Source organism: Macaca fascicularis, chromosome 14 (genome assembly GCF_037993035.2).
Source record: "Macaca fascicularis isolate 582-1 chromosome 14, T2T-MFA8v1.1".
Classification (NCBI taxonomy): domain Eukaryota; kingdom Metazoa; phylum Chordata; class Mammalia; order Primates; family Cercopithecidae; genus Macaca; species Macaca fascicularis.
This window is the reverse complement of record NC_088388.1, coordinates 19,923,259-19,945,595: the sequence shown is the minus strand read 5'-3', so window position 1 is coordinate 19,945,595 and position 22,337 is coordinate 19,923,259. Positions and strand designations below refer to the sequence as shown.

The 22,337-nt window shown below is 54.4% G+C and overlaps 2 protein-coding genes across 68 annotated transcripts in view; one reads left to right on the top strand and one right to left on the bottom strand.

Moving 5' to 3' along the window:
• The first annotated feature begins 1 nt into the window (after nt 1).
• LARGE2 (LARGE xylosyl- and glucuronyltransferase 2) lies at nt 2–11,156 on the top strand. Of its 18 annotated transcripts, XM_074013815.1 has the most exons (16): nt 2–261; nt 3,238–3,315; nt 5,216–5,359; nt 5,453–5,562; nt 5,867–5,949; nt 6,219–6,342; nt 6,566–6,737; nt 6,841–6,945; nt 8,093–8,205; nt 8,276–8,401; nt 8,495–8,650; nt 8,764–8,924; nt 9,364–9,642; nt 9,969–10,118; nt 10,226–10,421; nt 10,679–11,156. In XM_074013815.1, exons 3-16 carry the CDS (start codon nt 5,278–5,280, stop codon nt 10,892–10,894), a joined length of 2,073 nt encoding a protein of 690 aa, XP_073869916.1. In that variant the 5' UTR covers nt 2–261; nt 3,238–3,315; nt 5,216–5,277; the 3' UTR covers nt 10,895–11,156. The 18 variants fall into 18 exon arrangements, 15 of the variants coding, with proteins under 15 accessions (XP_073869916.1, XP_073869912.1, XP_065384303.1 ...); XM_074013811.1 differs by lacking the exon at nt 3,238–3,315 and having other exon boundaries at nt 9,787–10,118; XR_012423287.1 differs by lacking the exons at nt 2–261; nt 3,238–3,315 and adding an exon at nt 5,082–5,125 and having other exon boundaries at nt 9,432–9,642.
• A 219-nt stretch (nt 11,157–11,375) lies between these two features.
• The window catches only part of PHF21A (PHD finger protein 21A), a 194,256-nt gene continuing 183,294 nt past the window's right edge, over nt 11,376–22,337 (bottom strand). For 40 of the 50 annotated variants that reach the window (XM_074013823.1, XM_074013832.1, XM_065528258.2 and 37 more), the window contains 4 exons: nt 20,216–20,371; nt 18,571–18,646; nt 17,713–17,816; nt 11,376–16,311 (listed from right to left, as the gene is read on the bottom strand). In XM_074013823.1, coding sequence (XP_073869924.1) covers nt 16,054–16,311; nt 17,713–17,816; nt 18,571–18,646; nt 20,216–20,371 — 594 coding nt within the window. In that variant the 3' untranslated portion in view covers nt 11,376–16,053. Of the gene's footprint in view, nt 16,312–17,198; nt 17,325–17,712; nt 17,817–18,570; nt 18,647–20,215; nt 20,372–22,337 lie in introns of all 50 variants that reach the window. The other 10 variants (XR_012423292.1, XR_012423295.1, XR_012423293.1 and 7 more) reach the window with 3 other exon arrangements.

The following is a 22,337-nucleotide window of genomic DNA, read 5'->3' as shown; positions in this document are numbered from 1 at the left end:
CGCAGTTAACACTCCGGGACAGCTGGGCGGCAGTCAGAGCAGTTCATTCTAGAGAAGGGAGCTGGAGCGCCGAGTCTTTCCAATGGAACGCCGAGAGACTCGAACGGCAGGGCCGGACTTTAAAGGGCTGGGAGATAGCGGGTTCTTGAAAAAAGGAGCCTCGATCAGATTCGGAGAGATGCGGGCGTCTAAATGCAGTCGGACTGTGTCTCAGAAGGCGCGCGTTCGGCCAGTATCCCCATCTCCGTTTCCTCAACAAAGGTAGTGCTGGGGAAACTCAGGCAGTAAGGAGTCCAGCCCCCTAGTGCCGTCTGGATCCCCTAGACAGCACAGTTAGTGCTGGGTTTCGGCCCCAGCTCCCGTATGCACTGTGCCCCCCACGGGCGCGCGCCTGCATTCCCACATACGCGAAGAAAGCCCTGGCCCGGGCTTCTCTCGGCTAGGGGGCCCTTGGGCGGGAGTGTCCCTTCTCTGGGTCTCGGATTTCCCGATCTGTAAAATGGTTTGAGGGCAGACTTGATCCTTGAACTCAGAATCGATCTCAGCTTTTCGGCCCTCGGACGCACCTCGCAGTCCTCAGCTGCGCCCCAAGGGAGGGGGCGACTCCTGCGGAATACCTTCCCAAACCAAGCAGCCTCCCTGGAACGGGTGGCATCGGGAGAGCTGCGGCGAGTGGTGGAGGGGACCGGCGCTCTGGGGGGGCAGCCGCTGATTGGCTGCGGGGAAAGGGGCGTGGCAAGGGTGAAGCAGTGGGCCAGCGGATTTATGGTACCCTGAGAATAGTAATAGTAATGCTTTTTGTTTGTTTGTTTTGTTTTGTTTTTTTTGAGACGGAGTCTCGCTCTGTCGCCCAGGCTGGAGTGCAGTGGCCAGATCTCAGCTCACTGCAAGCTCCGCCTCCCGGGTTTACGCCATTCTCCTGCCTCAGCCTCCCGTGTAGCTGGACTACAGGGGCCCGCCACCTCGCCCGGCTAGTTTTGTTTTGTTTGTTTGTTTGTTTGTTTGTTTGTTTGTTTTTTTGGAGACGGAGTCTCGCTCTGTAGCCCAGGCTGGAGTGCAGTGGCCGGATCTCAGCTCACTGCAAGCTCCGCCTCCCGGGTTCACGCCATTCTCCGGCCTCAGCCTCCCGAGTAGCTGGGACTACAGGCGCTGCCACCTCGCCCGGCTATTTTTTGTATTTCTTAGTAGAGACGGGGTTTCACCGTGTTAGCCAGGATGGTCTCGATCTCCTGACCTCGTGATCCGCCCATCTCGGCCTCCCAAAGTGCTGGGATTACAGGCTTGAGCAGGATGGTCTCGATCTGCTGACCTCGTGATCCGCCCGTCTCGGCCTCCCAAAGTGCTGGGATTATAGGCTTGAGCCACCGCGCCCGGCAGTAATGCATTATTTTATCTAATCCTCTCCACCAGATATCACCAGATGAAGAAAGCATCCGTTTAAGAACGCCCAGCCAAAATTTGAGTGCTGGTCTTTTCTGACCTCAGAGACTAGGCGGTTTCTTTTTATTCATTTTTTTTTTTTTTTTTAACTTTAATTTTCTTTTTAGAGACCAGGTCTAAGCATTACACCTCACCAGGAAACCACAGCCTTCCTTCCACTGCCTCACCCCACCCTACTCCATAGCTTAGTTTTCTTCTCTATCAGGTGGGGGATTAGAGCTGCCCTCTACTCACATCAAAGAACGACGACGCAGGGAAAGGTGACCAGGGAGGAGGTGGTCATGGGCATTGTCGACATCATTTCTGGCCACCCTCTGTGCCAGGCTTGCTTACCCTCCTCCCAGCAACCCCAAGTTGCCATGAACTGTTCACAGATGGGAAATTAGAGGCCAATAAGGAGGGGAAAGGATTTGTCCCACATGGCACAGCAAGGCACTGGCCAAACGGGCCACAACGCAGGTCTCCAGTGGCAGTGACCTCTCTCCTACTGCCCACAGCCCACAAGAACTGTGACATGTTGAGGCTCCTTGGTCATGAGGCCAGTTAGCAACTGGGATTAGGACCTAGGCTTGGGGCCCTCAAGGTGACGCTCCTTCTCCTTTCCTCTGCCCCACCTTGTTTTTTGTTTGTTTGGTTGTTTTTGAGACGGAGTCTCACTCTGTCGCCCAGCTGGAGTGCAATGGTGCAATCTCAGCTCACTGCAACCTCTGCCTCCCAGGTTCAAGCGATTCTCCTGCCTCAGCCTCCCAATTAGCTGGGCCTACAGGCGCCCGCCACCACGCCCAACTAATTTTTGTATTTTTAGTAGAGATGAAGTTTCACCATGTTGGCCAGGCTGGTCTCGAACTTCTGACCTCAGGTGATCTGCCTGCCTCAGCCTCCCAAAGTGCTAGGTATGAGCCACCATGCTCCAACATCTTAATGAACTTGTTCCTCAAACCTCCAGGTTGGCCACTCTTCCGGCCCTCCCTCTGCAGCTGTGGAGAGGGTGTGGAGGGAGAATTTGAGGTTCTTCAGCACTCCTTGGGCTGGAGGTCCTGTTTCTGAGGAGAGCAAGGTGTGGAGGGGAGAGGGGCCGACTCCCCAGGACAGAATAGGTAGGGGCTTGGGCTGGAACCAGTGTCTCCTCCCTCCCTCCAGAACTGGGAGGGGGAGCATGGGCCCAGCCAGGTTGGCAGCAGCAGGTCTGCCTGAATTTCCTCTCTAGATCCCAGGCCTGATTAGGCCCCAGAGACAAAGAGTTGCCGTGTGTGCAGGAGGCTCCTAGGGTGGCCCTCCCCTGCTCCCTGGCCCCCTGCCTGGACTTGGCCGTCTTGTTGGGCTGGAAGGATTTTGGGGCAGGTTGAGCTGTATCATATCTCCTTCAATTTGCCCCAAGTCACAGGGGAAGAGAGGTAGACCAGTCCAACATGTACAGATGAGAGTACCAGAGGCCCAGAGAGGGAGCCTCACTGGTCTAAGGTCATACAGCAAAGTCCTGGGCAGAGCTGGGTCAAAATGGGTCTTAGGCCAAGAGGAACAGCACCGTTTATATGCCCATACTTGTCTCTTTCTCCCTCCACGCCCCTAGAACAACCCCTTGGGGGCCTAGAAGGCATCTCAGCACTTCAGTTTCCCTGAGTGGTGAGGCTGAGCCAGAAGAAGGGCCAGCGTTGTGAGTGACCACAGTGAGATCTGCAGACCCAGCTTCCTGCACTGACTCCCCCGGCCCCTTTACTGAAGACGAATCCTGGGCCAGCCCCCAACTGTGTGTGTGCTCTACCTGGTCCCACATGGTGTTTGTTTGTTTGTATTTAGAGACAAGGTCTCTGTCACCCAGGCTGGAGTGCAGCAGTATGATTATGGCTCACAGCAGCCATGACCTCCTGGGTTCAGGTAATCCTCCTACCTCAGCCTCCCAAGTAGTAGGCGCATGCCACCACACCCAGCTAATTTTTGTATTTTTTTGTAGACATAGAGTTTGGCCACATTGACCAGGCTAGTCTCGAATTCCTGGTCTCAAGCAATTCACCCGCCTTGGCCTTCCAAAGTGCTGGGATCCCTGGCCTGGTCCCACATGTTCAACCGCCACAAACAGTCTCTGTTGAGGGTCCTGGAGAGGGAATCACGTTCCGCCACCCCAACTTTAGGCTAGAGATGAAGGTCAGGGAGGCTGGAGGCTCAAGCTCCAGATGCCTGAGTGGCCCTTGCATGGCCCTTCTCAATTCCCGGGTGTACAAGGAGCCGCCATCAGTCTCCATAGCAACCATTATCCCTGCTCTCCAGAGACCCAAAGCCTGACCTTCCCCATCTCCCAGAGGAAGGCTCCTGGCCTCACAGAGGAGGAGACTGTGGGGTCTCAGGCTGGGCTGCTTTCCACAGCTGCTTTTGAGTTTGCCTCACTGTTTGCAGCCCGAAGTTGGGCAAAGGACACAGCCTGAACCCCCTTTCCAGGGTCATGGGAGGGAGATTCTCATTCCAATCCACTTTCCACACGTATTGAGCACTTGGTATGTGCAGGCCCTGGTTGGGCACTGGGGACTGGACAGACAAGGTTCCAGTCCGGTGAGCAGCTTACATTCTGGGAGGCAGACCAGCAATAAACAAGCAAACAACTTCAACTTTCCATGAGTGCTAGCCAGCCCTGGGAGGCTCCACTGCCAGAAGGAACGTCAAGGGCACGTCCTGGGGCGGGAGACCCTTCCGGAGGAGGAGCAAGAAAGCTGCTTCTGCAGCGCTGAGCCTGGGGAAGGGGGATGAGTGGGGCCGCTTGAGACGGGAGGGGCCGAAGGGTGTTCCTGTCTAACAGGTCACTTAAACTCTCTGGGGGAGAATCAGCCCGCATCATAGGATTAATCGAGGGTAGTTAAACCCTTAGCACAGGGCCTGGCACGCTGTTCTGGTTTAGGGTCCAAAGCGCCCTCCACCCCTTCCCTGGCCTGCTATGGGGTGCGCGGGGGAGAGGGAGGAAAGACGAGCTCCAGGCCGGGGCGACCCGGCACAATCATGACGATTTGGACAAGAGTGGGGATCCCCGGCCCAGCCCAGGCAGTTTAGGCCGCCCGCGTCTGGGGCCCCTCGCCAGCTCCCGGGCGGGAGGCGGCCTTCACAAGGGCGCTTTGTCCTGGAGGCGCCGGCAGGGCCTGGCTAGGCCACCTGGACTGAGAGTGGGGGAGTTAGGCGAAGGCCTCAGGTGCCTGGCGGCTCTGGGGCAGGTGTCGGCCGGCTCCGCCCCTGTCCCCAGAACAGGTGTCCCGGACCCCTGCGGCCTGCATTCCAGCCCCCTCCCCCTCCCTCGTGTCGAGCTCCGGCCGTGTCTTTGATCCCCGGCCCGGGGACACTGGCCCCTCCCCTTGGGGAGTGAGGGGAGGAGACGGGGCCCCAGAGCGGGGGCAGGGCAGGTAGCGGGGCCTGGGCCTTCGCGGGTGGCTGCTCCAGCTTCCCCAGCCCTCCCCGCGTCCTGGTGGGAAACTCAGCCCAGAAGGAGTCTTCGGGGGCTCCTCGCGGGTTGGGGAACCGTCGGACGCTGGCGCAGGGGGCGGGGCAAGGACCCCGGGGGGGTCACCCCGCCCCTTCGCGCTCAGCCCTGCCGAGGTGAAACCTGAGCCCAGGTCGGGGGCGGGACCGACCGGCGCCTCTCTCCCGGTCCCCGCACCCTGGCCGAAGGCGGCGAGCGCAGGGCCCGGCCGGGGAGCCGCTGGAGCAGGTGAGGGAGGGCTTGGCGCGAGCCGTACAACCCGGCCGTCGGGCCCCGCCGCCCAGGGCTGAGTCTCCTATCTCTCCCCTCGGTCCGCAGGGCCCGCGATGGAGCCTGCAGCCCCGGGTCGCGCCCCTCCCTGAGCGCCCCCGTCGGCGGCCATGCTGCCCCGAGGGCGCCCCCGGGCGCTGGGGGCCGCCGCGCTGTTGCTGCTGCTGCTGCTGCTCGGATTCCTCCTGTTCGGTGGGGATCTGGGGTGTGAGCGCCGCAAGCGGGGCGGGCGAGCCGGGGCCCCGGGATGCTTCCCCGGCCCGCTCATGCCACGTGTCCCCCCAGACGGGAGGCTGCGGAGAGCCGCCGCCCTCGACGGAGACCCGGGGGCTGGCCCCGGGGACCACAACCGCTCCGACTGCGGCCCGCCGCCGCCGCGGCCGTCCAAGTGCGAGGTAGGTGCGCGCGGCCCCGGCGGCGGGAGTCCCGGGGCGCCGACCCCCAGCCCAGCCTCTTGGACAGCTACGAGAATCACAACACCTGGCGTCTGTCCAGCACTGGCCATCCGGCTGGGGCGCGCCTCGGACGTGCAACTTCTCTGCTCCCGACCTCAGTTTCCCCATTTGAAATGAAGGGTTGGCTCCTGCTGCCCCGTCAGCACACTCTTCCCGTCTCTGCTGCGGGGTGGGGCAGCTCAACCATGGGTCCTCACCGCCTCGCGAAGGGGGGCCTGCTGCCGACCTGGGCGTCCCTCCCCAGCTCTTGCATGTGGCCATCGTGTGTGCGGGGCATAACTCCAGCCGAGACGTCATCACCCTGGTGAAGTCCATGCTCTTCTACAGGTACAGCCAGGTGTCCGTGGAGGAGGGTCAGGAGTGGGGAAGGGACAAAGTCTGGGACACGCTGCTGGTCTCAGAGCTTCAGCTTCCTCATCTGTGACGTGGGGACAGTGTCCTCTTCCTCCCTTGAAGGGCAGTTGTAAGAACATCCTGAGCTGGGCATGCAAAAGCTCTTTGCAGATGGCGCTTCCATCTGTACGCCCCTCAGGGTGGGGCTGTCCCATGTTGCTCCTGCTGGGGCCTCTTAGGCTTCCTCTCTGCCCACCCAAAAGGAAAAATCCACTGCACCTCCACTTGGTAACTGATGCCGTGGCCAGAAACATCCTGGAGATGCTCTTCCACACGTGGATGGTGCCTGCTGTCCGTGTCAGCTTTTACAACGCCGATGAGCTCAAGGCAGGGGCCCAGCCCTTCCCCGCTCCCCCTAGCTGTGTCCACCGCTTTCCTCTCTCCAGGGCGTGGTGGGGTTGGAGAAGAGAATCCTCAGTCCCATCCACCTACTGAAGCGCAAACCCCTCTCTTTTTGGGGTTTACCCCCCTCCTCTGTGTCACTCCAAGCATGTGTTCTGGTGCTCATAGGCCCCTCTGCCATCTCATCCCCTGCCTTTCCCCCACACAGTCCCAGGTCTCCTGGATCCCCAACAAGCACTACTCCGGCCTGTATGGGCTAATGAAGCTGGTGCTGCCCAGCGCCTTGCCCACTGAGCTGGCCCACGTCATTGTCCTGGACACGGATGTCACCTTCGCCTCTGACATCTCGGAGCTCTGGGCACTCTTTGCTCACTTTTCTGGTGAGAGGCCTGGGAGCCTGCCTGGCCTGCCCACGACCCCTCCATCTAGCCCTGAGCCCAGGTCCTGTGGCAGCCTCAGCTCCCTTACGCCCTCCCCTCCCAGACACGCAGGCGATCGGTCTTGTGGAGAACCAGAGTGACTGGTACCTGGGCAACCTCTGGAAGAACCACAGGCCCTGGCCTGCCTTGGGCCGGGGATTTAACACAGGTGGGGACAGTGGTGAGGGGAGGCAGGGGGGGTGGTCTGCTGGTCCTTGGGCCCCTCGGGTTGGGTGGGGCAAAGAATGCTAGGAAGCCCCCCAGGAAGAACATTGCTGTGAAAAGAACCCTGGATGAAGAAACAGACAGCAGTTCCAACAGTCCTGTGTGTGCTGGATGACTTTGGCCAGCTCTCCTGCTCCCTCTGAGCCTCAGTTTTCTCGTCCATTAAATGGAGGATAATTTTAACAGCCCTGGGCTCACCAAGTGTGAGAAGAAGGCCATGGATGTGCTCTGTAAGCTGGACAGCGCCTCCTCTTCACCCCCAAGAGGATTGACTGTTGACAAAAGTAGTCTATGAGCAAGCTGGGTGCAATGGTTCATGCCTGTAATCCCAGCACTTTGGGAGGCTAAGGTGGGAGAATCGCTTGAGCCCATGAGTTTGAGAACAGCCTTGGCAACATAGTGAGACCCTTGTCTCTACAAACATTAAAAAATTGGCCAGGCATGGTGGTTCATGCCTGTAATCCCAGCACTTTGGTAGGCCAAGGTGGGCGGATTACTTGAGGTCAGGAGTTCGAGACCAACCTGGCCAACATGGTGATGTGTAGATGGTGAAACCCCATCTACACTAAAAATACAAAAATTAGCCGGGGGTGGTGTCACATACCTGTAATCCCAGCTACTTGGGAGGCTGAGGAGGGAGAATCACTTGAACCCAGGAGGCGGAGGTTGCAGTGAGCCCAGTTCACACCACTGCACTCCAGCCTTGGCAATAGAGCGAGACTCTATCTCGTAAATAAGTAAATAAATAAAAAGAATAGGTGTGGTGGCATACCTGCAGTCCCAGCTAGTTGGTGGGGATTGTGGTGGGTTGCTGACGTGGGAGGTTTGCTTGAGCCTGGGAACTCAAGGCTGCGGTGAGCCATGATTGTGCCACTGCACCACTCTAGCCTGGGTGACAAAGCAAGACCCTGTCTCTAAAAAACAAAACAAAACAACAACAACAAAAAACAAGTGGTAGTCCATGATCATGTCTGAACAGTCAGAAAATACCAATAAGTCAAAAAACAAAGGAGACCTTCATGACCCCCATGTCCCCCAGGACATGGAGCTGGTCGTCCCAGGTGGGCATGACAGCATCTCTTCATTGGCAGGTGTGATCCTACTGCGGCTGGACCGGCTCCGGCAGGCTGGCTGGGAGCAGATGTGGAGGCTGACGGCCAGGCGGGAGCTCCTTACCCTGCCTGCCACCTCACTGGCTGACCAGGTCTGGGGAAGCCTTGCCGGGTGGGGTGTGGCAGGCTGGGGGCTGGGGTGTGATGGGTGTCTCTGCTCAGGACATCTTCAACGCTGTGATCAAGGAGCATCCGGGGCTAGTGCAGCCTCTGCCTTGCGTCTGGAACGTGCAGCTGTCAGATCACACACTGGCCGAGCGCTGCTACTCTGTGGCGTCTGACCTCAAGGTGAGTGGGACAGGAGGCTGCATGGTGGTGGGGGCCATGGATGGGGACTCCTGCTTCCTGCTCCCATGGCCCCAACACCCTCCCGGGTCCCAGGTGATCCACTGGAACTCACCAAAGAAGCTTCAGGTGAAGAACAAGCATGTGGAATTCTTCCGCAATTTCTACCTGACCTTCCTGGAGTACGATGGGAACCTGCTGCGGAGAGAGCTCTTTGGGTGCCCCAGCCAGCCCCCGCCTGGTGCCGAGCAGGTGCGAAGGAGCTACCTTCCCCTGCTCCTCTCTGCTTTGGTGGGGCCCAGCCTTGTCTGGGGGATGTGTCATTCTGCCCTACCCCTGGTCCTTGTCACCCCTTATCCCCTCAGTTGCAGCAGGCCCTGGCACAACTCAACGAGGAAGACCCCTGCTTTGAATTCCGGCAGCAGCAGCTCACTGTGCACCGTGTGCACGTCACTTTCCTGCCCCATGAGCCGCCACCCCCCCGGCCTCACGATGTCACCCTTGTGGCCCAGCTGTCCATGGACCGGTGAGGGTGCAGAGGGCAGCCCAGGGAGTATGGCATGGGCTGGGTTGGACATTTCTGAGAGGGGGTTCCATCTGGCAGCCTGATGCTGTGGTAGTGAGCTGCCTGGCCCTCAGGGAGTTCCAGAAGTTGGAGACACTGGATATGGTGGAAAGAGCTTGGGCTCTGGAGTCATTCAGATGCCCGGAGCTGTCCCTCGGTCGCTGTGGGACCATGGGCAAGTCTTCGTATCTCTGGCCCTTTGTTTTCTCTCTCAAATGAGAAAGTACCCACCTGGTGGGGGTAGTTGTGAAGATTCAATCAGATTGGCTCTGTAAGTATTTGAAGGGTGCTCAGTAAGTCACTTGAGGAGGTGGCAGCAGCAGCTAACTGGGGCGGTTTTCCAGGCCTCCCTGAGCTGTGCAAGAAGGGCAGAGCTGTGCTGACCTCCCCCTCCCCATAGGCTGCAGATGTTGGAAGCCCTGTGCAGGCACTGGCCTGGCCCCATGAGCCTGGCCTTGTACCTGACAGATGCAGAAGCTCAGCAGTTCCTGCGTTTCATCGAGGCCTCACCAGTGCTTGCTGCCCGGCAGGACGTGGCCTACCACGTGGTGTACCGTGAGGGGCCCCTGTACCCTGTCAACCAGCTCCGCAACGTGGCCTTGGCCCAGGCCCTCACACCTTACGTCTTCCTCAGTGACATTGACTTCCTGCCTGCCTATTCTCTCTACGACTACCTCAGGTGGGCCAGCAGGCAGGGAGGGGAACAGTGTATGGGGTAGATGTGGACAGGGCACACGTGGGACCCCAGGCTTCCATGTCCCTGCTCCTTTCTGGGCCTCAGTGGCCTCTGTCAAGTGGGGTTTGTATTAGGCTGTTTCTCTAGGCTGTCAACAGGGAAGCCAGGGCCAGCTTCAACAGCAGCTCCACCTGTGGTTGTATCCACCCGTCGCATTGGACAAGATGGCCCATGGTGGACGGGTCCTGTGGCTAATGCCCTGATGTGGGTCACTGGCCCAGTCCTGGAGGCTCCACTCTTCTCCCCTGCTCATGGGTGCTCCTCCTCAGGGCCTCCATTGAGCAGCTGGGGCTGGGCAGCCAGCGAAAGGCAGCGCTGGTGGTGCCGGCATTCGAGACCCTGCACTACCGCTTCAGCTTCCCCCATTCCAAGGTGGAGCTGCTGGCCTTGCTGGATGTGGGCGCTCTCTACACCTTCAGGTAGGAGAGGCTACGTCTCTGCCCACTCCACTCACTTGCCCACACTGGCCCCCACTACCCACAAGCTCCTAGCCTCAGCCTGGCTCCCACCTGACCCTGCTGCACAGGTACCACGAGTGGCCCCGGGGCCACGCACCCACAGACTATGCCCGCTGGCGGGAAGCTCAGGCCCCGTACCGTGTACAATGGGCGGCCGACTATGAACCCTACGTGGTGGTGCCACGTGACTGTCCCCGCTATGACCCTCGCTTTGTGGGCTTCGGCTGGAACAAGGTGGCTCACATTGTGGAGCTGGATGCCCAGGTGAGCAGGGCAGCTTGCTGCCACCACCTTTGATTCGAGCACCTCCAGGTCCAGGGAACTCATGACACCTGCATGGGGGACCACACTGCTAGGCGGCACTGTTAGAAATATCCTCCTTCTGTAGAACTAAAATCATCTGCCCTTTGGCCCTTGCTTTAGCTCTCAGGGGCTACAGGGTAAGCCTGTTTTCGGGAGCTGCACCTTCCCCGCAGGCCAGGCAAGCCAGGCAGCCACTGCTCCTCTGCCCCACCCTGCAGGAATATGAGCTCCTGGTGCTGCCTGAGGCCTTCACCATCCATCTGCCCCATGCTCCAAGCCTGGACATCTCCCGCTTCCGCTCCAGCCCCACCTATCGTGACTGCCTCCAGGCCCTCAAGGATGAATTCCACCAGGACTTGTCCCGCCACCATGGGGCTGCTGCCCTCAAATACCTCCCGGCCCTGCAGCAGCCCCAGAGCCCCGCCCGAGACTGAGGCTGAGGCTGGGTGGGCACTGCCCCTTGTCTTAGCATTGGGCAGACACCAGGGCAACCCGGCCTGCCCTCCACCATCCCTGCTATTTAAATTATTTAAGGTCTCTGGGAAGGGCTGGGGCGGAGCATCTGTGGGGTGGGGTCTTCCCCTTGCTGCTATTGTTTGGCTGGGGTCTGGTCTCCCTCTGCGCCAGCCAGTTTGGGGCTGGTTCCCCCATCTTCAATCGTTCATCCCTTTTTCATAATGAAAGTTTTAAAAAATCCTTTTTGTGTTCCTCCTGGTTTGGGGGAGCAGGGGCACTCTGGGGCTAGGGTGTCAGTGCATAAGGGAGGTGCTACATCCAGCTGGGGTCACAGGAGGGCCTGGGCCCTTAAGGGCAAGCACTCCCCCAACCCTCAGACAGCCAGTCAGGGAGGGCAGAGGCTGGGACTGGAATGTGTCCTGCCCACCCTCCCCTGCCCCAAACCCAACACCAAGAGGCTGAGAGGCTTTATTTGGCTTTATTTAGTAAAATGTTAAAATAAATAAATACAAATTGATCAGCTGCTCTGTATCCCCCCCACCCCCTCAAAACAAAAACCAAACAAACAAAAACAAAAACTTTGAAGCACAAAACTCCAAATACAAGTCTCTACCAAGACTGAAACCACAAAGGGCATGGACAAGAGACAGGGTTGGGGTCTGGCTGGCTCTTCTCCGCTAGGAGCTGGCTGACCTCTGGCCTGCCCGTCCCACCCCGCCTGACTGCAGCTCACCCTGGGCTGAGGACCCACGGACATCAGAGAGAGGTGAGGGCCCAAAGGCTGCTGGGGAAGGGGTAGGGATCTGGGGTCCTCAGGAAGAAAGGGCCTTGTGGGAGGGGGTGCCAAGTGGAACTGGGGAGCCCTGCTTCCGTTTAGAGGAGCTGTTTTTCAGAGTTCCTACCCTGGCTGTCTGGAGGGCAGCCCCAGCTTCCTGCCTCTCACTTTAGCAAGGGGGCCAGAAGACTGCCCAGGGCCGCCCACTCCCGTCTTGGAGAGGAGCTGACTCAGAGGACAGTCTAAGTTAGGGTGAGAATGGGAGTCCTGCTTCCTGCCAAGGGTGCCCGGCCGAGGGACAGGAGCACCCGGCCGAGGGACAGGAGCACCCAGCCGAGGGACAGGGGCGAGGTTCACACAGAGCAAAGTTGCCTCCACTCAACAGAAGCCACGGGATCTGGAGAACCCAGGCCCTGGAAAATGCACCTGGGCCACCATCCATCCCATTACCCTAGGAACCTTTTGCCCCTGGGTAAAAAGTCTCCTAAATTCAGCCCTTTAGATAAGTAAGAAGGACCATGCCCTGTAAGGGAATGAAGAGAGGAAACCACGAAGAGTGTGTGAGCCGAGAGGTGAGAGCCCAAGGGAGGCTCTGATGGCCCCGAGAGAAGTATCAGAGGTGGCTGGAGAGGCAGCCGTGCATGCGGAGGTGGAAGTGCGCTGCAGACACGGTCACCCTCAGGGAAACAGCTGTGTGCAACCGCCCCCATGCACACTGCCTATTGGGCCTGAGCCAAGCAGCAGCAGGGACAGAGAGGCAGACATTGCAGGGAAACCAGGCACACGATGGTGCCAGCAGGAGGCTGCCAGGGCGGCCCCACCAGGGACTGCCCCTAACTGCCTCCCTATGTCAGGTGCAACCAGCAGGCTTACCCCAAAAGGCCTGATAAGGAAAGAATAAATCAAAACCCCAGATGAGCTCAGTACAAGTGAGACAAGACCCAGCAGGCTCCATGAAAGAAGAAGGACCCACAGGCAGCAAGAACGCAGAGGTGGAGATGACAGCAACATGGCCTCACTGTCACCAGGGTGCAGCGCCTGGTCAGGAGCTGGCAGAGGACTCCCAGTCATCACTGCCACCAGGGCGCAGTGCCTGATCAGGAGCTGGCAGGGGACTCCCAGTCAGGGCCCAGTGGGCAGCCGCTCCAGCTCTCTGAAGTGACTGCAAAGCCAGCTGGTCTCAAAAGTGGCTGTCAGAGCAGCTAAATTCTGGGCCTTGGGGAAAGAGCAGCGGAGGGAAGGAGGAGGAAGCAACTGGAGGTGGCTAGGGTGGGGCAGTGTCACGAGCGTATGTCTCAGGTGGTCACAGGCCCCCCAGGTCTGAGGGAACAGTGAAGGGCAGGGAGATTGAGTGCCAGGGCCTCTTCTTTACAGTAAAGCGGTGTTTTGGAATTTGAGTCCAGAATGTAGGTTTGGGGGCTGGGTTGCATCTCATACTCCATACTAGCTGACTCCCAAAACAGCTCACATCTGAATGTCAGGAAGAATCCACAGCCCAGCTGCAGGTGAGGTCGGAAGGTACTCGACACTGCTGAGGGCGGCAGGCAAAGCCCTGGTCAATTCCTAGCCCTGTCCCCCCAACCCCTGAGACTCCTCAGGCAGCTCCTCTCCGAGCAAAGGCCTCTAGTGATGATGGCTTCCCAACTTCTTTCAGAAAAAGGTAAGTTAGGTGTTGTGTGGCAACCCCCAGATGGGCCCGGACAAGTTGAGGGGAAGAGCTCTAGACAGGGCAGACAGCCTGCTGCTGGTCTCTGATCCTCTGCCAACGATTCCTCCAACTAGTCCAGGCATCTCCAAGGCTCCCTGACTAGACACAGCACCTCGGTTTCTGAATGAGAAAAGCGAACTCTCCCCCTCAGCCAATCAAGCAGCCAGGGCCTAACTCTGAGGCCTGTTCAGTCAAACTTAATTCCTTCTTCTGAGGCCCTTGGGAAGATGAATGGCGACGGCTGATAGGGATGAGACACATTTTCCTCTAAGAAGTGTCTCTTCTCTGTTCTATTTGCTTTCAGATCTGTCTTTGTCTCTCTGGGCCTAACTGGGTGGGAGAGAAGCCGATGGGACCGTTTCTACCTCTCCTAGACTCTGGCCATTCCCAGGGCCTGGAGTGGGCTTGGGGGAGATGCTCCAGCAGGGCCAGGGTACAGAGCCTCCACCGCCCTCCCATCAGCCAGGGGCACGCAAGGGGCAAAGGTCTCCAGCGAGAGCACGCATCTGACACAATTTACTTCTGACGAGCCAAGATGAGACAATGGTCTGAGCCTTTCACAACCCTGGTTTTCCCAAGGAGAGGCCACAACCAGCCAAGCCAAGGCGAGCGCAGTAATTCTAGCCAAGGATCACCCAGGAGGTTTGTGGGTGGGTGGAGTGGAGTACATTTCTGGTGCCTGGAGCCAACAGGCAGAGAAAGGAGCAGGAGTCTCAGACCTCTCCCCAAAGGCAAGACAGAGCGAAGTCCACGCTGGGGCTCTGTCTCAGAGACATAACCTCAAAACATGTCACTCCTCCTCTGTTCTTTCTAAGCACCAAGGACTGATGCAGCCAGCCTGCACTCCCGCACCCTCCTGTCACGGCCAGGGTGCGTGCGCACCACTGAGCTCCGCTGGCCAGTTCCCTCGGAGGTGTCCCCCAGGCACTCATAATGCTGGTGGCTGAAAGACCAAAAGCAGCACCAAAGGAAGGGATCTTATTTAGGCACCAGCCTTTTGCTCTAGCAGAATCTGAGAAGACCACGGGTAGGGCCCTGATACCATCCACACTTCCATTTGGGCTTCACAACAGGAGACAAGATCCCTGCACCAAGAAGAGAGCACGGTCTTTTCTGAGGAGAGAGAAGGGTGGGGAGCTCCGCCTCTGTCCTTCAAGGAGACTGGCCCACCAGTCTAGAGACACACACACGGCAAAATGTCATTGTGATCAGCAGGGTCTGTGCTAAAAAATTATAACTACACGGCATTTTCTCCAGTTCTGACACCTTTTTAATAGAAATCACTGTTTTTAGGAAACAAATAGCACTTTTGTAATTTTTTTTTTACAATGTTTCTTACCTTCATCTTAATTTAAGTAACACTAGGAAGACCTCAATATCTTTTATTTTCCTTTTAATTTAAAAAAAAGTTGTTTTTTTTCCCCAGATACAAAGATTTTTGCCCTTGCATAAAAAAACAGTGCCCGAACGATGACACAAGGACTCACAAAGACTCACGGGACCTCACTGACACTATGATTCCTACTCTACCATGCAAGGTCTCGGCTACCCTTAAATGGACTGTCAGCCTGAAAAACAGCTTTTCTATTCCTTATTTTAGTTTTTGTTACCAAGAAAGTAAAATGAACAGTAAAATAAAACTTTCCTTAAAGAAAAAAAGAACAAAAACAAAAATTAAAAAAAGAGAAACGTCTCCATTCAATTCACACACACCTGGGTCGCGTGCTGCTTCACTCAAGATCTTCTCTTCTTATAAATATAGAAAAGGGATGGAGCTTGTTTTCAAGTAAAATCACTGATTCACCTTTTTTTCCTTCCTGGACACACACATCCTTCTTCCCTGCCTTGGGCAAGGGCCAGCGGCCCGGGCTCTGCTTGTTCTTGGAGAGGAGACAGCGGGATAACCACGGGGATGCGCGATTCACCAAGCAGGGAAGGAAGGAGACTGGCCAGGCTTCAGGAGTGGTGGGGTTACTGCGCAGGGAGCAGAGCGCAGGGGAGAAGAACCTACTGGCTGTTCTCGGTGTGGGTCTCCCCTTGCATGAGTCCCCCGCCAGACGTGATTAAATACTGCTTATTTGATACACTGTCCCACCCCCGCGCTCCCTCCAGCCACTCCCCTTCCCTCTTCTGGGCACTGGGGTTGGTTAAATCTCAATTCCTTTTTTTGGTTTTATAGTAGCGAAAGTTTAGAAACAGGAAAGCCCACACACTCTTTGGACTTGTCTTCTCTACCTAAACAAACGGCTCGGCAAGTAAGGATCTGAAACCTGCTCTCCTCCCTCCGCCCGTCCCTGCTCCCCACCCAAGAAAACAGAAACAAACCCATCGTGGCTGTGGAGGCTGCTGCAGGCACACACTGGTGTATAATAGAGAGAGTAAATATATTATTTCACTTGGCATGGTGCTGGCAAAGAACCTCCAGCTGGCACTATTTCATGTAACATGGTCCAATCTTTGCATGTACACACAGAATAAGAAGGATCAATTGGCAAACTCTGGTGCCACCTGGCACAAGCATCTTCTCTCTCTCTGGAACCAAAGAACCAAAAGAATTCTGCACTTTCCAGAAATCCGGCTTTGCTTTTCTAGAGTCTTCAGTGTTCTGCTCTCCTCACCGCCGGGATCCCGTGGCTTCTCCTAGAGGGGTTCTGTTATTTAGTCTCTTCCCCCTGGTTACAGTTCGCTGTGCAGCTCTGGGAGGAGGGGGAAGGGGCCGGCGTGGAGGTGGCGGCGTTGGCAGGGGGGGTGCAGTCCGGGCCGTTGGAGATGGCCCCCACAGTGGCCTCAGAGTCTACAGGTTTGGAGAGGTCGATGCCGTGGATGAGGCGAATCAGCTGTTTTACCTTCTCCAGGGAGCTGTGCATCTCCTTCTGCCGGGCCAGAATGGTGTTCTTCATTTCCATGCATTTCTGCAGCAAATGACAAGGGCAGTGGCACTGAGCCGCCTCGTTTCTAACAGGCCTGGCAGCCCCTGAGAGCAGAGCGCCTTCTCTCTGCCCAGGGAAAAGCAGCCCTCCTGACTGCTGTGCAGCCCCTGGGCCTTGCTGTGCTCCTCAGTGGAGTGGGCGGCTACCACCTAAGGAACAGGGCGGGTGGAGTGGGTAGGCTGGAGGGGTCCAAGAGGCAACAGAGAGAAAGAGAGCATGCGGGCACCAACACGCGGGAGTACTAACGCTTAAAAACAAACCGGCAGAGCCGCCATCAGACTTCCAAACAAAGGTTGTTAAAAAAAAAAAAAAGTTCCCACAGCTGCCCTGCAGCCTGTTTGGGCAGGTTTTGATACGCTTCTGTCATGCTAACTGGGGAGCCTTCAGGACTGGACTGAGCTCTCCAGGGTGGAAAACACGCAGTGCTATCTGGATTCCATCTGAGAGCAGCAGGAAGTGAGAGGACAGGCCAGTAGCATTTAGGAGGATCGAAGCCCCAAGAACAAAGGCCTGCAGCCAGCACACCTTCTGCTCAGCCAGGGACTTGGGAGTCTTCTGCCCTTTTGCCCTCAGCCTCCCACACCTGCTGGCTTCTATTTTAGGCAGGGAAAGAGATGAAGGAGGTGTTAAATCTGCATGCCACGGGTAGGTATGGTGAGGAGGAGAAAGCAGGTAAGCAGGACAGTTCAACTGCCACCAAGTACAAGGCACCACCTGGTATCCGTGAGGGCTGAGGTCACTTTACTCCAACAAGGGTGACCTACTCAATGGAAAAGAAGACTGGCTCCTTGCCTGGGAGGAGCCTCTGTCCCCTGCTGCAAATACAACCCTCTTTCCCACTTGGACAGGCCGGGCTGGGCAGTACTTACTTCCAATACTTGTCTCTAGAAAGCCCGCTTCCTCACACTGGTCAGGAAAACCGGGAAATGCAATCAGCATGGTGTGGAAGAAAGAGCGAGGGAGGGCCGTATGGATGGGCCCACTCACTCAGGTGACTAGGAAGAATCACATGAGGGGACCTGGTCTGTGTCTGCTCAGTGTCAGGTGAGGCGCTACACTCCCCCCACACACTGTCAGGAATACGCAGGGCTGTGGCTACACTGTTGTAGCTGTTACTTATTCAGCCTGAAGACTGAAGATCCTCTTTCAGATTAAAGCCAAGAGAATGTTCCAGAGCTTGGGTAAGGCACCACCTTCCAACTGGCCGCCTGTACCTGAGGGCTGCACTCTAACTGGATGGCAAACTGCATTTGCCCAAGTTAATCACGTTAATAAACAGAAGGACCTGAAGCAGCCTGGGGCCCACACGTACTGTTACGTATATGGAAAGGCCTAGGTCTCTGCACCTATGTATCGACTGCTGAAGGCATGAGGTTTACTTACACTTATGGAATTGCTGAGCTGTTTCACCTTTTGCTCTAGTTGTTCTCGTTCTTGTTTTAAATCTGAACTCCATTTAAGTAACTTTTGTTTCTCTTCTTCTTTTGCTAAAAACAAACAAACAAACAAACAAACAAACAGTTTTTGACAATTAATTCTTTGAAAAGGCCACTGTGCTCCGGATGCCTGCCAAAGAAGATATTTTCCCCAGAGCTCCCATGAGTCCCACAACCAGTGCAGAGAGTCTGCCCACCTGGACTTTTCCTTTTTCTGTGAACAGTATGCTAAGAAAACTGTCAGTGCATTGGGTCTGGCTTTACATAAATGAGATACCACATCTCATTTCTTTCCCCCAAGAAGTGCTAACAGGCCAGGCATGGTAGCTCATGCCTGTAATCCTAGAACTTTGGGAGGCCAAGGCAGGTGAATCACTTGAGCCCAGGAGTTCAAGACCAGCCTGGGTAACATGGCGAAACCCGTCTCTACCAAAAAATACTAAAGTTAGCTGGGCATGGCAGCACACCCGTAGAGTCTCAGCCACTCGGGAGGCTGAGGTAGGAGGATCGACTGGGCCCAGGAGGAGGAAGCTGCAGTGGGCTGTGATCACGCCACAACACCCTAGCCTGGGCGATACAGTGAGACCTTTTCTCAAAAAATAAATGAATAAAAAAAATGCTACAGAAGTTTTCCACTTTATCTAATAAAAGGTTTTCATTTTTTTGTTTCCTCCAATAGTTAAGAGCAAAAGGTTTTCATTTTTAAATTTAAATTTCCTTTTGAGAATAAAACAAACACTGCCAGTATTTTTTTTTTTTTAACAAGGGGAAGCTTACAAAAAAGTAGGTATGGATAACTCCTTACCTGCTTTGTAGGCAATATAGGAATGAACAATTGCTAAAGTTCCAGGCCATGGAATTGCTTCTTCCTTCTTCAGCATCTGAAAAGATTTTTAGAATTTTACCTTGAGAAGGAGGTTTAAACACACATCCTCTGTGTAACAGCTAGCAATGGTATTGATGGCTACTGGCAGATAAAATCCAGGAAGGATTTATGGTAGCAGTGTTGCAAAACCCTGGTCTACAGTTTCTGGACTAAAAAGTTCCAAATATCAGCTTAGGAGAATGAAGTTCAAGGCAGGAAGAGCCAGGACACTTGAGCCCAGGCTTAGAAGGAGCTGGGACTTGGCTGGGCATTCCTATCTTTTCATGCCATATGACACCCAACCACTCCCGACAGCTAGAACCACGCACACAAAAGCCACACATCAGCATGATGGTAGCAGCCACTGGCAGTTTTGTCCTTGACCTGACATGGGCTGCCTGTCTCAATTTTAGATTTCTATGTCCCTCAAAGATAGCCTGACCAAGGAAATTAAATATTAGTTCCAAATACTAAAGTATAATCTAGACCCTATGTCAAAAATCATCAGAAGGTCACAAAGCAGCATCAGGAGGAGGACGGTGAGAGAAGTGTTCCGCTGCACCACAGGCTGCAGGATGAGGACAAGATTACCAGGGAAAACCAGAATTCATTCAAAGCAAGATTCCAAAGAACTGAGCAGGATCCCAGGGCTTGCTGAGCTATTGAGCTTGCTTATTTATTATTTATACTTTGCATACCTCTAAAAAAGACTTGAGACAGCTTATAATAAAATCATAAAGACATAAATATACACGGATAGTTGAAAAAAAGGCAACCAGAAACCAAACAGAGAAGGAGGGAGGCAAGGACAGTTAGGAATATGTTTGCCTTTTAAGTCTGTAAAATATTGACAGCACTTTACAGTTAGTTCTCTGAGCCTGAAATAGGTTAAAAGTGAAATGGGTGTTATTTTATTATTATTATTTTGAGACAGAGTCTCGCTCTTGTCACCCAGGCTGGAGTACAGTGGTGTGACCTCTGCTCACTGCAACCTCTGCCTCCCGGGTTCAAGCGATTCTCCTGCCTCAGCCTCCCAAGTAGCTAGGATGACAGGCGCCCGCCACCACGCCCAGCTAATTTTTATATTTTTAGTAGAGATGGGGTTTCGCCACATAGGCCAGGCTTGTCTTGAACTCCTGACCTTAGGTGACCCGCCTGCCTTGGCCTCACAAAGTGCTGAGATTACAGGCGTGAGTCACTGCGTCCAGCCCAAGGTGTTATTTTAATTAATCAACTGGGCACTTTCTCTTAATTTTATTCCCAAAGAAGAGTTTTAAAACCATATACTTGGTCTAGACCATTCCTAGAGAATGAGGCACTCTGGACTTTTAAGGGTCTTGACTTTTAAAGAGAAGATAAATCATTTCAAATACAAGGAAGCGTCTATCCAGCTCAGTAATAAGGCAGAGAGTTTCTGAGGGAATGAAGGCCATGCGCCTGCATGCTGTGTCATGAACAGGGAAGATGCAGCCTGGAGACCGACTGGGAGAGGGAAGAGACTGCCATTCCCCGGGAAAGGAATTCCTCCTGATGGCCGTGTCTTTGTCCTCCTTGGCCCTTCCCCCGTCAGACCCACCCACAGTACCTGGTCCTGACATCTGGGACAGATCCACATGCCCTTGGGAATTGTTTTCAGAGGGGGGTCTAAGCAGTCCAAATGATATACACGGGAACACGTGTCGCACATCAGTAACTGGCCACTTTTTCTGCAAACGCTGCAAAAATCCTCATGAATATCACCCTATAAAGTTGAGAGGAAAGGTAAGAAAAAGGACAAAAAAGGTAAAATTTTAATGTTAACATGCACATTCTAGATGCATATAAATGTTTTCGGACAATCAGCTGCCTCGGTCCAGGAGTACTCAAGAGAAGTAGGAATCACCATTAGCACAGGCCCCTACTCACTCCATATAGCTAAGGCTCCCCGAGTGGGGACAGTACAATAGTCCCCCCTCATCCATGGGGGCTATGTTCCAAGACCCCCGGCGGATGCCTGAAACCTCCGTACTGAACCCTATATATATGTTTTTCTACACATGCAAACCCACGATAAAGTTTAATCTATAAATTAGGCACAATAAGAGATTAACAACAGTGACTAAGAAAACGGAACAACTATAATGATATACTGTAATAAAAGATGTGAATGAGGTCTGTCTTCTTTTTTCTCTCTCAAAACATCTTAATATTTTCAGACTGCAGTTGACTATGGGTAACTGAAAGAGTAGGAAGTGAAACCTCAGATAAGGGAGGACTACTGTATACTTTTTTTTTTTGAGACGGAGTCTCGCTCTGTCGCCCAGGCTGGAGTGTAGTGGGGTGATCTCGGCTCACTGCAAGCTCCGCCTCCTGGGTTCCCGCCATTCTCCTGGCTCAGCCTCTCGATTAACTGGGACTACAGGTGCCTGCCACCACACCCAGCTACTTTTTTGTATTTTTAGTAGAGACGGGGTTTCACGTGGTAGCCAGGATGGTCTCGATCTCCTGACCTTGTGATCCGCCCACCTTGGCCTCCCAAAGTGTTGGGATTACAGGCGTGAGCCACTGCGCCCGGCAGGGACTACTGTATTCTTAAAATTAAGAGTTTACAGGAGAGGTCTATAGTCGCCTAGGCCAAAATTAACATTATAGGCGATACCTAAGAGTTTATGATGTTTTAGTAGAGGACAACCTACGTATAGGCATGGAAGTCCATTCATCAAAGTGTTTCACAATATGATACAAACAATTCTCATCACCTATCAATTTTGGGGGGAGTTTAGAAGGACTGGGAAAGAAGACAGACAAAAATTGGAGTTTTCTTGCTTGCTCAAGAAGAAAAAAATACAGTGAAAGTTCAAAGGGGAAAATATTAAGTCAGAACAAATTAAATTCATATGCGAGTTCTTTCTAAAATGAAGAATTTAAAAAGCCAAGCAACAGCTGACAATATTCTCCTAAAACCAGTATTTTGTGTTTGCTGTTCAATGGGCCATTCTATTCTGGGAGGCTTTATCCCTATAAAAACTTCACCAGCTGGAAAAAGATGAGCAGCCCGAGTCTGTTGTGCCAGTCCTGTCTCTCTACCACCCCCATCACAGTGATAGTTATAGGACCCAGGTAAGTCTGCTGGAGTCTCTGAACAGAAGACACCATCAGAATAAAGCAGATCTACTCAAAATTGGAAGAGGAGAACATAGCCAAAAAAAAGAGCTATTGAAGAGGTCTTTTCCAGTGAGTCAACCCCTAGCTCATTCTCTGGATGGGATTAAATCCACTGAGAAGGACACCAGGGAAGGGAAGACCGAAGGGAAGTGCCAGAGGTGACCCAGCAAGTCAAGCCAATGTGCCGCTGTGGTTTTCCTGGCTATTCTGCCAGAGGGTCTAATACAGAAATTATGCACAGGATGAATCCCTCCTTTCTATGATGTAATCCCTCCACCATCACCACTGAAGGAACACATCGTCATGGACCTACAATTTCACTCCAAGGGAAACTTGCTCTGTAATCCACTAGGGTATCTGGCAGCCCAGAAAAGAGGCTACAAAAGTTTTAAGATACATCATAGTGTGGATGGATTTTAATCTTTTTCTTTTCTTTTTTTTTTTTTTAAGACAGAGTCTCTTGCTGTGTTGACCAGGCTGGAGTGCAGTGGCGCGATCTCGGCTCACTGCAACCTCCGCCTCCTGGGTTCAAGCGATTCTCCTGCCTCAGTCTCCTGAATAGC